The sequence below is a fragment of the Coenobita brevimanus genome, chromosome 67 (genome assembly GCF_032717465.1).
Source record: "Coenobita brevimanus isolate Jiangsu-jjx chromosome 67, ASM3271746v2, whole genome shotgun sequence".
NCBI classification, from domain to species: domain Eukaryota; kingdom Metazoa; phylum Arthropoda; class Malacostraca; order Decapoda; family Coenobitidae; genus Coenobita; species Coenobita brevimanus.
In genome coordinates, this window is record NC_137020.1 from 12,498,167 (window position 1) to 12,517,032 (window position 18,866).

Sequence of the window (18,866 nt, forward strand, 5' to 3'; positions counted from 1 at the left end):
TAAGCCAGCTTTCAGTCCATCTTAATACAATACCATCAATACCATAGACGCACAGTTTCTCGACAAGTCAAATATGTGGCACTTTATCAAATGCTTTTTTTATATCAGGGTAAATGACATCGACTGATTTAGCAAATATCATTAATCATACAGAGAGAGAGAGAGAGAGAGAGAGAGAGAGAGAGAGAGAGAGAGAGAGATGGAAAATTAGGTTGGTAAGTGGATGGATGGATGGAGAGACGGATAGAAAGATCGATAAAATGACGGATGGATAGATAGATAAGAAGACAAACAGACAGATGCATAGGTAGATAGATAGACATATGGCGGTAACATTAAAACCCATACCGACCACATTACGTAGACAAATAGACAGAGAGATAGATGGATAGATATAGGTACATACATACATACATACATACATACATGTATGAATAAAAACATACATAGACGAGTAGATAGACATACTTTAATTAATAAATACAGACAGACAGACAGACAGAGAGATACATGGATGCATACATACAGACATATATATATATATATATATATATACAAACATAGTCACAAGACAGATAGGTAGATAGATCGATACGGCCGACAGACGGACAGACAGATTGATAAGCATAAAAAGACAGATACATACATGAATACAAACATATATACGGATAGATAGACAAACAGACAGACAGACAGATATAGATAAATAGATAGATAGATAGATAGAGATACATACATAAAGGGTGACCCAGAAAAACCTCCCACATTTCAAAGGTAAATGAAAAAAAGTTGCCAAGGGTAATCAAAATACTATTTGCACACATGAAACTTCATTCAATACAGTTTTTATTCATCATGTTTTAAAGATGACATCCTCCAAATGGTGGTCGTCATTGTCTACTGTATACGCGCTTGGAGGCGATTTCTGAAGGCTGCCATGGCTCGACGGGTCATGTCGGGTGGAACAGCGGCTATCTCCTGCTGAATAGCAACCTTAAGGGCTTCAAGAGTTTGGGGTCGATGAGTATACACTCGTGATTTAAGGTAGCCCCATCGCTGTTGCCGATTTTGGCATCGTGGGTCCTTATTTCTTTGAAGAGGGTTGTGTAACTGTTACCGTAACTTCTGACCGTTACATTGACATGCTCGAAAACTTTCTAAGGCCACAACCCGAACACTTTGAGCTTGAAGACCTCGATGTGTGGTTTCAGCAAGATGGAGTTACGGCACACACAGCTCGAAGATCATTGCAAGTGCTGAGGGAAATGTTTCCGGATCGGGTGATCTCGTTGCGTGGCGATGTTGGGTGGCCAGCCCGTTCCCTTGACCTCGCCCCTTGTGATTTTTTTCTGTGGGGCTACCTTAAACCACAAGTGTATACTCATCGACCCCAAACTCTTGAAGCCCTTAAGGTTGCTATTCAGCAGGAGATAGCCGCTGTTCCACCCGACATGACCCGTCGAGCCATGGCAGCCTTCAGAAATCGCCTCCAAGCGTGTATAGACAATGACGGCCACCATTTGGAGGATGTCATCTTTAAAACATGATGAATAAAAACTGTATTGAATGAAGTTTCATGGGTGCAAATAATATTTTATCTTTTACCCTTTTTTTTTTCATTTACCTTTGAAATGTGGGAGGTTTTTCTGGGTCACCCTGTACATGAATACAAACATACATAGACGAATAGAAAGCCATCCAAATTGATAGGTAGATCGATAGATAGCTAGATACGGCCGTCAAATTATAGCCGATACCAACCTCATTAAGAGCCCAATTCTCAAGAACGAACCAAACTCTCCCCATTAAGCACGATTAATAGACAGAAGGGATTTTTTTATTTTGTGTGTGTGTGTGTGTGTGTGTGTGTGTGTGTGTGTGTGTGTGTGTGTGTGTAAGGGTAAGTAGGTAGGTGTAGGTATTTAGGTAGGCAGGTAGGTACAGTGTATGTGTGTTTTATGTATGTGTGTGTTTGTGAGTGTATATATGTATGAATGCCTGTGTGTATGTGGAGCCTCTGTGGTACAATGGAAGAGTGTTCGTCTCGGATGCCGGTGGACGCGGGTCCGCCTCCCAGCAGAGTTGTAAAAACTTTGGGAAGCATTCACCTAGCCACTTACTACTTTAGCGGACATAAGGGGTACTCTTGTTGAACCAGTGTCGTATATTAGTATGCTTGCACCCAGTTGGCTTAAGGCGGGCCGATTACACTTGGTTCACAGACTACACACACATCCAAAGCCACTCCAACATTACAGTTACACTCACAAGCACTTCTCACCCTACATACAATCTCTACCAGACAGCCTAAGCCACTGGGTGGAGATACATTGGCTGTATCGTCCCTGCTTCGGTAGGGATAGGCCGGTCCTGCAGTGGACCTCAGCGGCTGGTGATGATGATGTGTGTGTGTGTGTGTGTGTGTGTGTGTGTGTGTGTGTGTGTGTAGGTAGGTAGGTAGGTAGGTGTAGGTAGTTATGCAGGCAGGTAGATATACTGTATGTGTGTTTTATGTATGTGTGTGTTTGTGTGTGTATATATGTATGTATGTATGTATGCATGTATGTTTATTTGTGTGTGTGTGTGTGTGTGTGTGTGTGTGTGTGTGTGTGTGTGTGTGTTTATGTATGTGCGTTTGTGTCGATACTGTATGTGTGCATGTATGTATGTGTGTTTAGTTATATGTGAGTCTCTCTCTCTCTCTCTCTCTCTCCAGTTTTCACAGTAGACGCCAATGACACCATCGAAGAGCATCAAATGTCAATCCAAAATTCACTAAGTGATATGCATATTAACAGTAATGAAGTGAGAAATAAACTTAATAAAATGAACAGTAATAAGACTCCCGGCCCAGACAATTTCTACCCTAAAATACTAAAAAATGTGACGGATGTAATATGCAGCCCTCTAACATCTATCTTTAACAAGTCCCTACAACAAGGAAAGGTTCCAGTAGACTGGAGACTGGCTAACGTGACCCCTATATATAAAAAGGGCAGTAGAGATCAACCAGGTAATTATAGACCAATTAGCCTAACCTCTGTCTTGGGAAAGATCTTCGAATCATTAATTAAAGATAGGATAGTTGAGTTCCTAGAAACTAATAACGTAATTAGGAACAGCCAGCATGGCTTTAGAATGCTGAGATCATGCGTGACAAATTTAATTGTTTTACGATACACTTTTTAAAATGAATGATTGTACCAGGTCACGTGATATAATCTACTTAGACTTCCAGAAAGCCTTTGACAAAGTGCCGCATGATAAACTAATGACAAAAGTAAGATCACTTGGAATTGATGGAAATATTCATAGGTGGATACGTTGCTGGTTAAGTGAGAGAAAGCAACGAGTCGTTATAAATGGAGTGGAGTCAGACTGGGCTCCAGTGACCATTGGTGTTCCTCAGGGATCAGTGTTGGGACCAGTCCTATTTATTATGTATATTAACGATATCGATGTTGGCCTAAACAATTTCATTTCTAAATTTGCAGACGACACAAAAATCGGCAACATTATATTAACTGAAGAAGACAGAATTAGCCTTCAAAATGACCTTAATAAAATTATCAGCTGGTCAGAAAAATGGCAAATGCCCTTCAATGTAAGCAAATGTCAGGTACTGCAGTGTGGGAAGAAAAACAAAAGGTATGATTACGAAATGAAGGGCCAAATCATTAGCAAGTCCTCACTAGTTAAGGATCTAGGCGTACTAATGTCAGACGATCTGAAATGTTCAAATCAATGTATCTCTGCCGCCAATAAAGCCAACAGGGCCCTAGGCTTCATCAAAAGACATTTTACATATAAAAGCAAAGATATTGTAATCCCCTTATACAAAAGCATAGTCAGGCCACACTTAGAGTTTGCAGTGCAATTTTGGGCGCCTAAAGATATAGAAATACTGGAAGCGGTCCAGCGTAGGGCTACCAAGTTAATCCCGTCCCTGAGGAATAAACCATACCTCGAGAGACTCAGAGAATTAAACCTATTCTCTCTTAGAAAACGGAGACTCAGGGGACAACGGATTGAATGTTTTAAGATTCTAAAAGGCTTTAGTAATACTGATTCAAGCAAGCTATTCACAGTAATTGCCGAGACCGTAACTCGAGGAAATGGTATGAAGTTGCAAGCAAGGAGGGCTAATCTTGATACAACCAAAAACTTCTTCACTTACTCTGTTGTAAGGGAATGGAATAAACTCCCTGGGAATGTGATTGAGAGTGGTACCATAAATATATTTAAAAAGAGACTGGACATGTATCTCGACGCAATTGGTATCGTTTGGTTAGGATGGAGCAATTATTGCATATTCGCGTCTGCATTCATGTGTCTATTAGACACAGACAGTATTATAGAATATAAATAATAGATCAACATTTTATTCATCTTTTGATTAAAAATAAAAAATTGCATGCATAGAGTAAGTATGTGGCTGTATGCCCAAATTTTCCTTTTCCATATTATTCCACTTTCTACCGATCCTATAAAATTCCTTCAGGTTTTTCATTCCTGCAAGGTATTACTTCCTCTCTTGTTTCCTGTACGGCAAATGCCGGAGGGTTTGGAGGGTGGGGGAGAGAGCCTTCTGCTGTGCTATCCTTTTCTCCTGCTCCTATGCACTATATTAGGATTGAGGCCGGACCACCTCGTAGGGACCGTAAGGTCTGTGTGGTCTGTGTATCTATGTACTCTATGTAACTCTCTCTCTCTCTCTCTCTCTCTCTCTCTCTCTCTCTCTCAGCAGTAATCACATATAAGTAAATATGTGAAAATGGCTTTGACATAATACTAAGTATTTACCGAATAATTCTATGCTTCGATTTTGCCTTTCATTACTCCTCTTTCCACTTGGGGTTACTCTGCGCTGAGTGACAAGCCTAATGGTTTCCTGTAACCCAGGAAATCATTTTCATCGTTGAGTGGTAACCATCATCATCATCATCATCATCACCCGGATTCCTTTCCCACCCTAGGGCAGGGTGAGGAGTAGCAGTGTCCAGACAGCCCAAAATTGCCCAATCCAATGGACCATGCTCGCATTCACTCACCATTCAAGCCCCCGGAATCCTGGCTCATTTGGATACGCCAAAGCCATTCACCACTTTCTGTAGCTTCACATAAACTTAATCATATAACTAAATAACGGGGAGATGTGGAGCGTACAGTACTATGGTATCCCTGTTAACTGTGGAAAGATGCAAATGCGGCGTCCATCCAGGAACCATTCTTCCCCGCAACATAGGTTCACTGCACGGGAAGGTCCTGCATGGGTGATTGTTTGCCTGTGGTTGATGGATCTGCTCAGCAGGAGAGATTCGGGTAAATCAAGAATAACATATTTAACATGATGCAGAGTTTTGTCCTTTTGCAACTTGTTTCACGTAGCTCAGTGACAGAAAAATATATTGCTGGGACTCTACATCTCTTACATAGCACTTTTTCGTGACTAGCACCATATTCTACTGTTAATCTATTGTTAAGGTTCAGATTTAAAGATGGAAAGATAACAATTTTAGGCCAAGTTAGTGTAATAATAATATAATGTAAACCACCTTCTAAAATTCATGGTTTGCCATCCTCACCACCACAAAATACCCATACGAGAACAGACCAGGGTACTCCGGAAGATAAATCACTTAGAATCAGGCGTTACAAGCATCCGACACCCACTTAAAATACATGGAACTAATCTTTAAAAAAAAAAAAAAAAAGTTCCACACTCTCAACACGCCAAAATACCCATCCAGTAACAGGCCAGGGTAGTATGAAAGATAAATCGCTTAGAATTAGGTGCAATGAGCATTCCAGATTGACTTAGAATCCCTAGAACTGCTTATAATGTCCCTAAATCTTTCAAAATTCTAAAATTCCCAGTTCCACACCGTCAACACGGCCAAATACCCGTGTGAGGACAGCCCAGGGTATTCCGAGATGGGGTGTGAGATGGCATGCTTGGAGCGAGCGGTGAGGGAGGCTGGTGGCTGCTGGATTCCCTTCATGTCGCCATCCGCAGCCCGGCCCTGCACCTCAGCCAAAGACTACAACCACACCATTACATTGCTCCATCGATTCTTCTTCTATGGAAAATGGGTAAGTAAAAAATAAAAACATAAAAGAATATGAATCTTATATTTTCTCTCTCAAATTAAAAAATGACGTTGGGTTCTGGAAGGAAAGGAATGCAGCAACACAGTTTAGTTATTCCATTTTTTTTCCTTCTTGTTTCTTTTTATGCATCCGACTCTGGGCATAGGTTTTAATACAGCAGTCCTCCTATGTCACCACTTGGGCACTAGCACCCTCCATTCATACTGAATACACGCTAAGGCTGTCTCATGTAGGACTGGTGTAATGGTATTAGCGAGGGTGTGTGTTTTTGGACATGTCGGTGGGTCTTATGGTAGATTAGTAAAGTCTGCATTGATGAAATTTAGATCCTTAAACTTTCCCTTCCCCAGCTGCGACTTGAACCTGCATCCATTGGTACAGCAGACCAAATCTATCCTTCCTTCTCTTCCACAACTTTTCCTTCTCCCTTCCATCTTTCTCTCCTGCCTCCAAATCTTTATTCCTTCCTTACACATGTCTCCCACCTTTACCTGTCCAACTTCCTTCCCAGCCTTCCCTCATTCTTTTTCCTCCAACTCTTTCCCCCTCCCTTATCTCTTTCTCTTTCAATTCTTCCTCTTCTCTCCCATTCCTCCCCTCTTTATCTCCCCTCCTCCCTTCCCTCTTTATCTCTTCTGCCCCCTCCCATCTTTATCTCAACTCCTTCCTCCCCTCCTTATCTCCCCTCCTCCCTCCCCACTTTATCTCACCTCCTCCCTCCCCTTTCTCCCCTCTTTATCTCACCTCCTCTTTCCCATCCCTCCCTTCTTTACTTCTCCTCCTCCCTCCCGTCCCTCCCATCTTTATCTCTCCTCTTCCCTCCCCTCCTTCTCTCTCTTTCCTCCACGTTTCCTCCATCTTTTCAGGGTGTCAGTGGGTGTGGATGCAATGCCCCGTGTGAGGACGTGAAGTATGAAGTGTTTAGTGACTCCAAAAAAGATTATAACTACACAAGACTAAGAATCTACTTCCAGGTGGGTCAAAGCAGTAGTAGTAGTAGTAGTATTGGTGGTGGTGGTGGTAGTGGTGGTGCTGGTGCTGGTAGAGGTATAGATAGACGTCGTCGTCGTCGTCGTCGTCGTAATAGTAGTAGTAGTAGTAGTAGTAGTGAAAATAATGATGGTGACGACGATGGTGATGATAGCAGTAATAGTAAAAGCAATGATGATAATAATAATAATAATAATAATAATAATAATAATAATAATAACAATAATAATAAGAATTATAATTATAATAATAATAATTCTCCTACAGGACTTATCCTACCAAGAAGTGAAGGAAGATTGGGCATATACAATTATTCCTTTGATGTGTGACGTTGGTGAGTAGGCAGGGATATACTCTCTCTCTCTCTCTCTCTCTCTCTCTCTCTCTCTCTCTCTCTCTCTCTCTCTCTCTCTCTCTCTCTCCATACCTACTTACCTACTTACCTTCCCACCTACTTACGTACGTACCTACCTATCTATCTGTCTAAGATTCTGTCTATCTATCTGTTAATCTCTCTCTCTCGCTCTCTCTCTCTCTCTCTCTCTCTCTCTCTCTCTCTCTCTCTCTCTCTCTCTCTCTCTCTCTCTAATCAGTTGTATTTGTCTCCGTAATGCTCGAATGATGATATATGTGTAGATATATAGAAACGCAGATCAGTTGGCAAGGAGAGAGAGAGAGAGAGAGAGAGAGAGAGAGAGAGAGAGAGAGAGAGAGAGAGCAGGGGGGAAAGGAGAGGGAGAGTGAATGGCAGACTGATACATGAAAGAAAAAATATATATAGAAACAGACAAACAGACAAGTACATAGACAAACAGACGGACAGAACACCCCATCTAACAAAATATAAATCTACCCCAGATAACGAGAGAGAGAGAGAGAGAGAGAGAGAGAGAGAGAGAGAGAGAGAGAGATAATGATAGATCGGTACATGAATGATTAGACATATAGACGGACAGACACATAAACAGACAGAGCAAAACCCAATCTAATCCAATTTAACCTACAGCAGAGAGAGGGGGGGAGGGGTGAGAGAGAGAATGACAGACACATGGATGAATAGACAAACAGACAGACAGACACACAGAAAGATTACACCCTATCTTAACTCAATCTTACCCAACTTAACCCAATCAAATTCAACCTAACCCCGTCTAACCCAACCCCAATCTAACCCCATCTTACCCAAATTAATCCAATCCTAACCCAATCTGCCTCAATCTTGCCCTATTTAACCCAATCTAACCCAATCTAACCCAACCTAACCCAATCCTAACCCAGTATAACCTGTTCTAACCCACTCTAACTCAACCTAACCCAACTTAACCCTTTCTATCCCTATCTAACCCAATTCTTACCCTATCTAACCCAATCTAACCCAACTTAACCAAGTCTGACCCAATCCTAACCAAATCGAACCTAATCTAACCCAATCTTAGCCAACCTAATCCATTCTAACCCAATCTAACAATCTAACCCAACCTAACCCAATCTAACCCAATCTAAACCAATCTAACCCAATCTAACCCAACCTAACCCAATCTAACCCAACCTAACCCAGTCTAACCCAATCTAACCCACCCCACAGGCGGTGTTCTGGGTCTCCTCCTTGGGGCCAGCTTATTAACATTTCTGGAAGTCCTTCAGTGTGTCTTGGGCTGCTGTCTACGAGGCTGCTCTCCCACCCACTCCAGAACCAACCCCCGCACAGAAATCCACACACAACGCACACAATTCTTTAAACGTGAAAATTAAAGATACGTACATACATACATAAATACATATATACTTGCAAACATATATACACACACATGACTACTAAGAGTGCACACACACACACACACACACACACACACACACACACACACACACACACACACACACACACACACACACACACACACACACACACACATATACATATATACAAACGGGACTATTATTTATGCACATACATACAGAGACATACACTTATACACACATACACACACAGTTACACACATATGTATATATGTCTATTACACACACACACACACACACACACACACACACGCACACGCGCGCGCGCACATAAAGAAACGTGTCTAATAAACACACACACACACACACACACACACACACACACATAGATAGACAGATAGATGGTTAAATAAACAGATATATATGGATTTGTGTCTTTTCTTTTCCCACCGACTTTTTTTGATGCTAGCTCCTTAACGTAGTTTCCTAAGCGACTCGTTTTGCTTATTACACCTTACTGTCCTCTTCTGTGTTACAAAAATCCTTCCAGTATCGCGATACCTGAATAAATAATGTTTTCTTTCGTTTCGTTTTCGTGTTTAAAGACTCCAACATGCTTGCATGCATCGGTCTTGGTCAACAAATGCCTTGGCAAGCTCTTTCGCCTTTGTCTATCAACTTGTACCTTTCCTTCTTGTTGGAAGTTTGCTCTCATTCAGCCAGTCCCAAAGAAGAGTGACCATTCCTAACCCTCTAACTATCGTCCAATTGCTTTAACATCCTGTATCTCAAAAGTTTTCGAGTCAAGTCTTAAATGAAAAATTTTAAAGCATCTTTCTTGTCACAACCTTCTTTCTGATCGTCAGTATGGGTTCCGTCAGCGACGCTCCACTGGTGATCTTCTCACTTACCTTTCAGACTCCTGATCATCCTCCTTTCAGGACTTTGGCGAAAGCTTTGCCATTGTACTTGACATTTCTAAGGCTTTCGATCGAGTCTGGTATAAATCTTTAATTTCCAAACTGCCCTCTTACTGTTTCTATCCTTCTATCTGTGCCTTCATCTCTAGCTTACTTTCTGGTCATTCTATAGCCGCTGTTGTAGACGGCCATCGTTCTTCTCCTAGATCTATCAACAGTGGTGTTCCTCAGGGCTCTGTCCTATCACCAACTCTCTTCCTTTTATTCATCAATGACCTTCTAAGCTGTACATCTAACCCTATCCACTCTTATGCTGATAGCTCCACCCTTCACCTTTCCATTCGGTTCCCGCAACGTCCATCTCAGCAGTTACTTCAACAAACAAGGGATGATGGTATGGCACACCTAATGTCTGACTTGGCTCGTTTCTCTGACTGGGGTAAAAATAATCTGGTTGTTTTTAATGCATCAAAGACTCAGTTTTTACACCTATCAACCCAACAAAATCTTTCACATGTATACTAACTAATGTTTAACAATAATCAGCTTAAGGAACGGGAAGCCGAACCTAAAACACCTAGCATTACAATTACCACAAGCGACATCTGACCTAATAATAATAATAATAATAATAATAATAATAATAACAATAATAATAACAATAATAATAATAATAATAACATTACTAGCAAATAATACTGTTGATGATGACAGAGGGGAGCATACAATACCTGGTGTGGTTGATGGAGTTGTGTTCTTTCCTGGCATGGCCTGGTTGTGACTGTATTCTTGCCACTGTGCTAGGCTTTGACTCCATTTACTAGAGACATTTGTACAGTCGCCCTAAGATGTGACGGCAGAGTATCCAGAAGTTATTGGTCAGCGGTGATGCACATACTCCTCCTCATATCTTTACAAAGTGAAAGCTTTTATGTAAAATTGTTACAGAAAACAATAATCAAATGCCAAAATACCAGTACATTTCAAAATTGTAGGAAGCAGTGCGTTTGTTACGATAATAGGAAATCCTAAATGGAACCAATTGAAAATTCAGAACTATTGCTCATGGACTGGAAGGAATAATGTGCGGAGTTCATATCAAGTATGGGAACAGGCAAAAATTTTTAGTAATGTAAGACTGAAAAGAAGATTGTACAAACAAAATCAGCCATTATCATTTACAAAATAATTTTGCTTACAATACTTGGGAATAATTTAAAGTAATTTATATCTGTTTTTGTTTCCTCCATGGACGTCGACAGAAAGCGAGAAAGCGGCGTAAGTCAGTTGGACTATTTTAAATGGGTCGATCAACAATCACAAAAGGAACAACTTTTACTCAAAAAGACATGCAGTTATTACACCTGTTTTTGGCCAGTTTTCCATTAAGAAAAATCTCTGGAAGAATTATTATATTCAAGTGAATGAAATATAAAGAAAGAACCTTGGACAATTGCGGAGTCTGAGCTCCTTGGAGCACGTCAACTCGTCATAGCCTACTAGCGCAGAAACCAGGGGTGGGGAACCTTTCTCCTATTAAAGGCCATTAGAATATTTTTAACATCATTTGCGGGCCATACAAAATTATTAACTTGAAATCAACTTTTTTTGCGGGGTCACACATTTAATTCACCTCTAATGAGATGGCTGGAACTGCTTCTCTTTGGTGAGGCGTATGATGTCAGGTGGTACTGATGGTGATGCGACAGTACTCGCAACTGGTTTTCCAAGTTTGCATCGGTCAGTCCAGAGCGCAGTCGACTCTTTGCAAGGGTAAGTTTTGAGAAGAACTGCTCGCAGCAGTAAGTCAGTTCAAACACAGATGCATATTTCAGTGCATGTCTCCTCAAAGTATGAAATTCATCAGCACTTACGTAATGTCTGTAGAAATCAAACAGTGGGAGGTTGCTGTACCTAGCTTTCAGCTCATCATCGCTTTGCAGCTGAATTATTTCGTGTTGCAGGTTAATTGGCACATCAGCTGGTTCCACATTAAATGGTATAGCAATGATGTTCAACTCTTGTTGTTTACAGTACTTTTCACGTCCTTGAATCTTTCACTAAATTGCTCAGTTAGTTTCGCACATTCACCAGCATATTCAGAAGTCGTAGAAGGCTTTTGTCCTCACAGAGTGGGGAAATGCACAGTGTTATTTCTTTTGAGTTGCACTTTCCACAGCTTTAATTTACCTTCAAATGATTTCACGTTTGAAAGCAGAGAGCTGAGAAGCTGGCTGGGGCCCTGTAGCTTGATGTTCAGCTCTGAGAGGTACCGTATGAATTTATGAATTGCCTCGCAGGCCTGATCAAATGGTCTTGCGGGCCTTATACGGCCCGGAGGCCAGACATTCCCCATTCCTGGCATAAATGATTGGCAAGAGTAAGAAAATGCAGAGGTTTATAAACAATTAACTCATTGAGTTCAAACATTCGATATCAGCACTTTCAGTGAACGAGGATGTAACGGTTTATTTCAAATGAAAGATGTTACAGATTGAAAGATGGAGCAGTATGTGTTTTTGCACTGCAAGAATGTATACTCGTAAACTCATGTTTTGGTCCACTTTATTTCCTAATGTAAGAGAAATGGGTAAAATCTGTCATACCTCCTTGCAAATGAAAGTAAGTTTTCATCACTGAGAATAAAGTAGCTGATTATAAATATTATAAGCGTGAAGACAAGGAACAAAAGGCAAAATGGTCCTGCTTTTACTGCAGGTAGGGTATCACTCGTATTACTGACAACAGTTTCGTTGTTGTGGCATTCTTATTTTTGCCATATCATCACCAGAGCATCTGAAAATAATGTGGTGTAATGCAATCACAAGAATTTCCTTAACTGGTCTTCGAACCCAGAGCATTTTTATTTGAAATCCTGAGAAGCAAATACATCAGGAACACGGGGTTATAATACCTGCCGCGCGTGAAGTAATACATTACACATTCAGTCAAATCGGGAAACGTGTTTACGTGTTAACTTCTAATATATCATTGGCTCATGTTACTCATTTAAATAATTTTTTGTGTGATATATATTTTATTTGATATGACGTGATGATGGCCAAATTTTTTTATGTTATATTCACTTAGTTTTCATTGAACGTATGGCAGTGCAGAGTGACCGAATCAATCCGAAACTCTGCCATCACTTCTTGGGGCGACTGTACCTAGATGGGTTACATACAGCCTGAATTAATCTATACACTACCACACACCCTCATTGCCTTAACTATCTATGTATGTATCTATCTATTTATCTGTCTGTCTGTCTATCTATGTATCTGTCTGTCTATCTATCTATCTATCTATCTATCTATATTGTTACTTGTGTAAGAGTGTATATATATTTTTGTGTTTATTATGTGTAGTGCATGTCGCTGTGTGTGCATGTGTATTGATGCCGTGTACGCCAGCATCCACGCACATGCACTTGCTCACGTTCTTGCCTGTTTAGTGGGTACACATTCATGAAGAATAAGTTAATTCTGTGTGCCCTCTCGACTCGGGTATGACTAAGATTGTTTTTGGTGTCAGTGACTTTGGTGGAGCTTGAACTGGCGAGACAGAGATTTGTATTCACCAGAGATATTTATGATGTTTGGAGTGTGGGAGGAGAGACTGAGTTGCTTAGCTATTTTCTTACGTTTTTCTTCTGGCCCCAGCTGTGCGCTGTTGCGTGCATGCGACCAGAGCGTATATAAGGTTGAGGATTTTGGATGGTGACAGTTTTTTGTGGGTTGGCATCGAGAGAGGGTGTGTTTGACTGGAGAAGAGAGGGAGGAGAAGCAATGTCTTGTGTATTGTATATATTTCTGAACATCTTTTTCACTTCTTATCAGCATCCTTTCGCAAGTATTACTGTATTATTATTATTATTATTATTATTTATGGCAATTGAGTGCCGTTTAGTTATTTCTTTTTGTAATGTTTTATTTCTTTTATTTGGCAAGTTTGTTCCTAGTCTTTAGTGTGATTACTCAGGGTATTATCAGGTTGACTTTTTCCCTCATTCTTTTGTGTTTTTCATTACCTCATTGTGAATACTGTAAATATTAATATCCATCTATCTATCTATCTAGAGCCCGACGCCCTAATCCCGCAAAGGGTGGCCGCAGACAAAACGCCTCCAAGTCGCTCTGTCACCCACCATTTGACTACCCTCCCTCAAACTCACCCCCCCCCTCCCTCATATACCTCTCAACTCCATCCCTCCACCTCATCCTCGGTCTACCCCTCCCTTTCTCTCCCTCCACCTCACCTACATACACTTATAGTCAGTCTTTCATTCTCCATTCTCTCCACATGTCCAAACCACCTCAGTGTATTTCTCCTAATCTTCTCAACCACATCCACATCCACCCCACAGCGTTCCTTCACTTCTTCATTCGTCAACCTGTCCCTCCACGTCACTCCACATGCCCCTCTCAAGTAACTCATTTCCACTACACTCACTCCTGACTTGTTCCCTTCTTGCAAGGTCCACGCCTCGCTTGTATTATATTAGGTATATTTTTCATTGTGTTTACTTTGCCCTTGCTAACGTCAGCTAATTTTATTTACTTTCGGACCTGCGTTGTGAGATTGGAGTTAGCTTTTTATTGTTTTTCATTACTTTACCATTTGTTCATTTCCCGTTTCACTTTGTTTTATCCTTAGTTTTTTTCAGCGTCAGATTGTTATCTTGTGTTGCGTACTCCCATCTCGTAACACTATATAATATATATATATATATATATATATATATATATATATATATAGATAGATAGATAGATAGATAGATAGATAGGTAGACAGATAGATAGATAGAAAGATAGATAGATTGATTGATAGATAGATAGATAGGTAGATAGATAGATAGACATAGATATCCAGATATCTATATTTATCTATCTATCTATCTATCTAGATGGATAGTTTGGTAGGTAGATAGATACACGCAGATAGATTATATAGACTGAAATTAGTGTATGAGGCAATGTATCTTTATTGTGTTTGATCTACACTAATTTCATCTAGTCCTTCCTCATCTCACTGTCTTTATTTATCCTCTACATTTTCCCCTAAGTGTACACATACAAACTCAGGTGCAAGTACACACACATGTAAACACACACATATTCACACAGACAATTAATAACGGTCACACATCTTCTAACTTAAATATATACACGTACAGGGTCGCACTCACATACACTAATATACACGCACACAGACGGATGCAAACTGAGAAACACTGATACTGATACAATCACAGGCATAGTTACACACACACACACACACACACACACACACACACATTTACAGTGCTTCCTTCATCCACTCCTCTCACTCGTATTTCGTATCTCTTATTTTTACTTCAATGGTCAATGGTGGCTTGAATTGCCTGCTTGCATTCCCCCTCCATTGATGGATGTGCATACCACCAGTATGGCAATGCATTGTCACCTATTTTGTGTCTAGCTCGCTAATGCAACAGGTAACCAATACTGAAATTCCATCGTGTAGGCAACAGATCAGCTCTGAAGCTGTCTTCAGCATTAGGTATTTCCCTGTGCCTAGGACACCAAGACATTTACATGTAAAAGGGCCACGCCTGTCGCACGGTCGCAATCTTCAGTCTGACTCTCGTTTCTTCTTTTTTTTGGGGTGGGGGGTCTATTTTCTTTAGGCCCTCCAGCCTCTTATAGAAAAAAACTACTACCCATTTTCCTTCAGTATCTCTCTCATTCTCTTACCTTGCACACTTATAGTACTCCACTCTCTTGCTCACTGACGTTGCCCACTCAGCTCCCCTTTTCATGTCATTCACTAAGTCACAAGATCACCTCACTGAATCACTTTTTTCGCGTAATCAAATAACACACCTTTTTCACTTCACTGATGCACATTACTTCCTCACTCACGTCACTCACCCACTCATGTCATTTACCTGTCTTTCCTCACTCACTCACCCACATGGTTTCTTTACTGAACTCCTTCACACCCAGCTTCTAATATCAGAATAACTCAATTCAACGGCCTCACTCATGTACACACCTTCCTCAATCGTTCACTCAACTCTCTCCCTCCTTCTCTTCCTCATTTAGTCTCACTAACTACCATCACTATCATTCTATCATTCATCTCACTTCCACAGCAACTTTTTCCCTCTACACATTCCATCGCATCCCTAACTTGCTTACTCACTAACTCATTTTACTAGCCTTATACAATCATTTCCTCACATCCTACTTACTCAGTAATCCACATCAATTACAAAGACCTCCCACTCACTTCCATCCATTTACTCACCCACTTTCCTGCTCCTCCTTCCCGTCGTCGTCGTATTAGTCCTCCATCCTCCTCCTCCTCCTCCTCCTCCCCATCATCATCATCAGCCAGACCTCCTTCCCACCCCAAGTTGGTGTTAACTAGGCTACAGACAGCCAGAAAAAAAAAATGAAGGAATTAGATACAAATTTTGCCTTGTAGAGTGAGCCACTCTCCCATTTTCTTAGCATTCAAGTCTCCGGAATTCTGACTCCTCTTAAAGAAAAAAAAAAATGGGATGTAGCTTTTGACTCACGTATCTGGGAGGCAATCCCACGACTGTCCCGTACGAAAGGGGATGCCAAACACTTGCCATGCATTACTCCGCTGCTCCGCGCAAAATTCATTCAGCCAACTCGATCGCTTCTCAGTTCCCTAGCCTTGTTAGCCCCTATGCCTCTCACACAAACTCATTTACTGTATCTATCCACTATCTTCTAGGCTTACCACGCCTTCTAACTTCTCATAAATCTTTTACCTACATAGTCATTCATGAACTCTCAGCTTCTGTACCTCCCTCGCTCACTCACTCACTTCTTCCTAACTAAATAACTAGTCAGATCCTAGGGTTTCCTTACTCATTTATTTGACTCCCCCACTCACTCACTCACTTATTCACTCACTCACTCACCAATTCACTCATTTCTTTAATTTTTTTCTTTCTTCCGGTGTTCACAGACTCACTTGTTTCATTCATTCACTCTTCCACGTAATCTACCTGTCTCACTCAGTCTTTCATTCGCTCAGTCACTCAGCTCTTTGTTCATTCTCACTCATTTAACTCAGTGACTTGCACCCACTCACCCACTTTCTTCCATTTCCCACTAAGTCTTCCTTTCTCCTTCTTCACCTCCCGCTCACGCAGTCACTCACCCCGATCGTCCTGTCACACATGCCTAAATAATTCACATGCCTGTATTATTGTTTATTCTATACCCATTCATTAGTTCCATTTTCTGATGTGTTCACTTCTATCATGCAATCAGTCACATACCTTCATCCAATCCTGATCTTCCTTCTTTCCCAGTTATTAACTCTCCCACTGATTCTTCACCTTCCTCAGCCATTCACTTAGTCCCTCATGTTTGTTACCTCTCTTACTCTTTCACTTCATCACTCTACACTCTCCCTACTTACTAACTCATGGGTCTTCGTCACACTAGTACGCCGTCACCTTCCTGGTCTCTCTTATATATTCATCACACTCACTCTCAGTTACTCACTAACCACTTCTCTTCATTCCTACTTCATTCTGTCATTCTCCTACTCACCTCCTACATTCATCTGAGTTCTTCACATCCCTTAACTTTGTTTCTTACTCACTCACTCATCGCATTAACTTTAGTCCCCCTCTCACTCCTGTCATCCACCCGTCTCATCTAACTTACCTCAGTGATCACTGGATCAAGTGTTAATAACCATTACCGAACTCACTGATCATTAACATTTACTTATTTCAGTCACTTCCTACACACACCACCATAACGAACCTCATTCATTTTCTCACTCTCTTCTCTCCCTCATTTGCTGTAACTCACCTTCACTCACCTGTCTTACTTCACGGACTCACCTCTCACCTCCGCTGATCACCTTAATCAAGTAGATCATTTAGCTACGTTACTCACCCAGTTTACTCTGCTTAGTTATTGCACTAACCAATTTTCTTTACTTCCTAACCTCATTTACCTACCTCAGACATGTCACCCACCTACATCATGCATTCATTTCACCTCAACCACTTATCCCGCCCTATCCCACTTACACATTCCCTCACTCATGCACCTAACTGAATTGACTCATAGTCGTCATTGTCTCAATCTCTCAATCACTTGCCTCTACTAGCAAAGTTCCTCACCTCCCTTTCCTCAAGTACTCACTCATTTACTTCATATTAACATCTCTTACATTCTCTATCTATCTATCTATAGCACGACGCCCTAATCCCGCAAAAGGGTGGCCGCAGACAAAACGCCTCCAAGTCACTCTGTCACCCACCATTTGACTCCCCTCCCCCCAACTCACCCCCCCTGCCTCATATACCTCTCAACTCCATCCCTCCACCTCATCCTCGGTCTACCCCTCCCTCTCCCTCCCTCCACCTCACCTACATACACCCTCTTAGTCAGTCTTTCATTCTTCATTCTCTCCACATGTCCAAACCACCTCAGTGTATTTCTCCTAATCTTTTCAACCACATCCACATCTACCCCACAACGTTCCTTCACTTCTTCATTCGTCAACCTGTCCCTCCACGTCACTCCACATGCTCCTCTCAAGTAACTCATTTCCACTGCTCTCACTCTTGACTTGTTCCCCCCTTGCAATGTCCACGCCTCGCTTCCATACGTCAGGGTAGGGATCACAATACCATCATGCAGTGACTTCTTAACTTCCATACTCACCTCCCTATTTCTCATCACTGTTTTCAGTGTACCAACAACCTTTCTTCCCTGCTGTACCCTTTCACGTACTTCATCCCCCAAAGTTCCATCCTTACTCATCACACTACCCAAGTACTTGAATGCACTCACATTCTCCATATCCTCACCATCCAACCTCACTGCACACTCTGTGACTTCATTCCTCTCAAACAACATAACTTTACTTTTGTTTACATTAACTTTCAGCTTCCTCCTCCTACACACTGTCCCAAATTCATTCACCAAACCTTGCAACTCCCATTCATCTTCACTCAACAATACTGTATCATCAGTAAACAGCAACACCGGAAGCTTCCAAATCTCACCCTCATTCATTAGGGCCACCCCCACATCCACTGCCCTACCTTGTACCTCCTTT

At 41.3% G+C, this 18,866-nt stretch overlaps 1 protein-coding gene across 1 annotated transcript in view; it reads left to right on the forward strand.

Moving 5' to 3' along the window:
- Positions 1 to 8,853, forward strand: part of LOC145405552 (uncharacterized) — a 65,702-nt gene extending 56,849 nt beyond the window's left edge. Inside the window, exons 10-13 of the mRNA XM_080276890.1 lie at positions 5,878 to 6,093; positions 6,978 to 7,085; positions 7,369 to 7,435; positions 8,687 to 8,853. Of these exons, the coding sequence (XP_080133016.1) occupies positions 5,878 to 6,093; positions 6,978 to 7,085; positions 7,369 to 7,435; positions 8,687 to 8,853 (558 nt within the window). The remainder of the gene's footprint in view (positions 1 to 5,877; positions 6,094 to 6,977; positions 7,086 to 7,368; positions 7,436 to 8,686) is intronic.
- Positions 8,854 to 18,866: the final 10,013 nt, after the last annotated feature.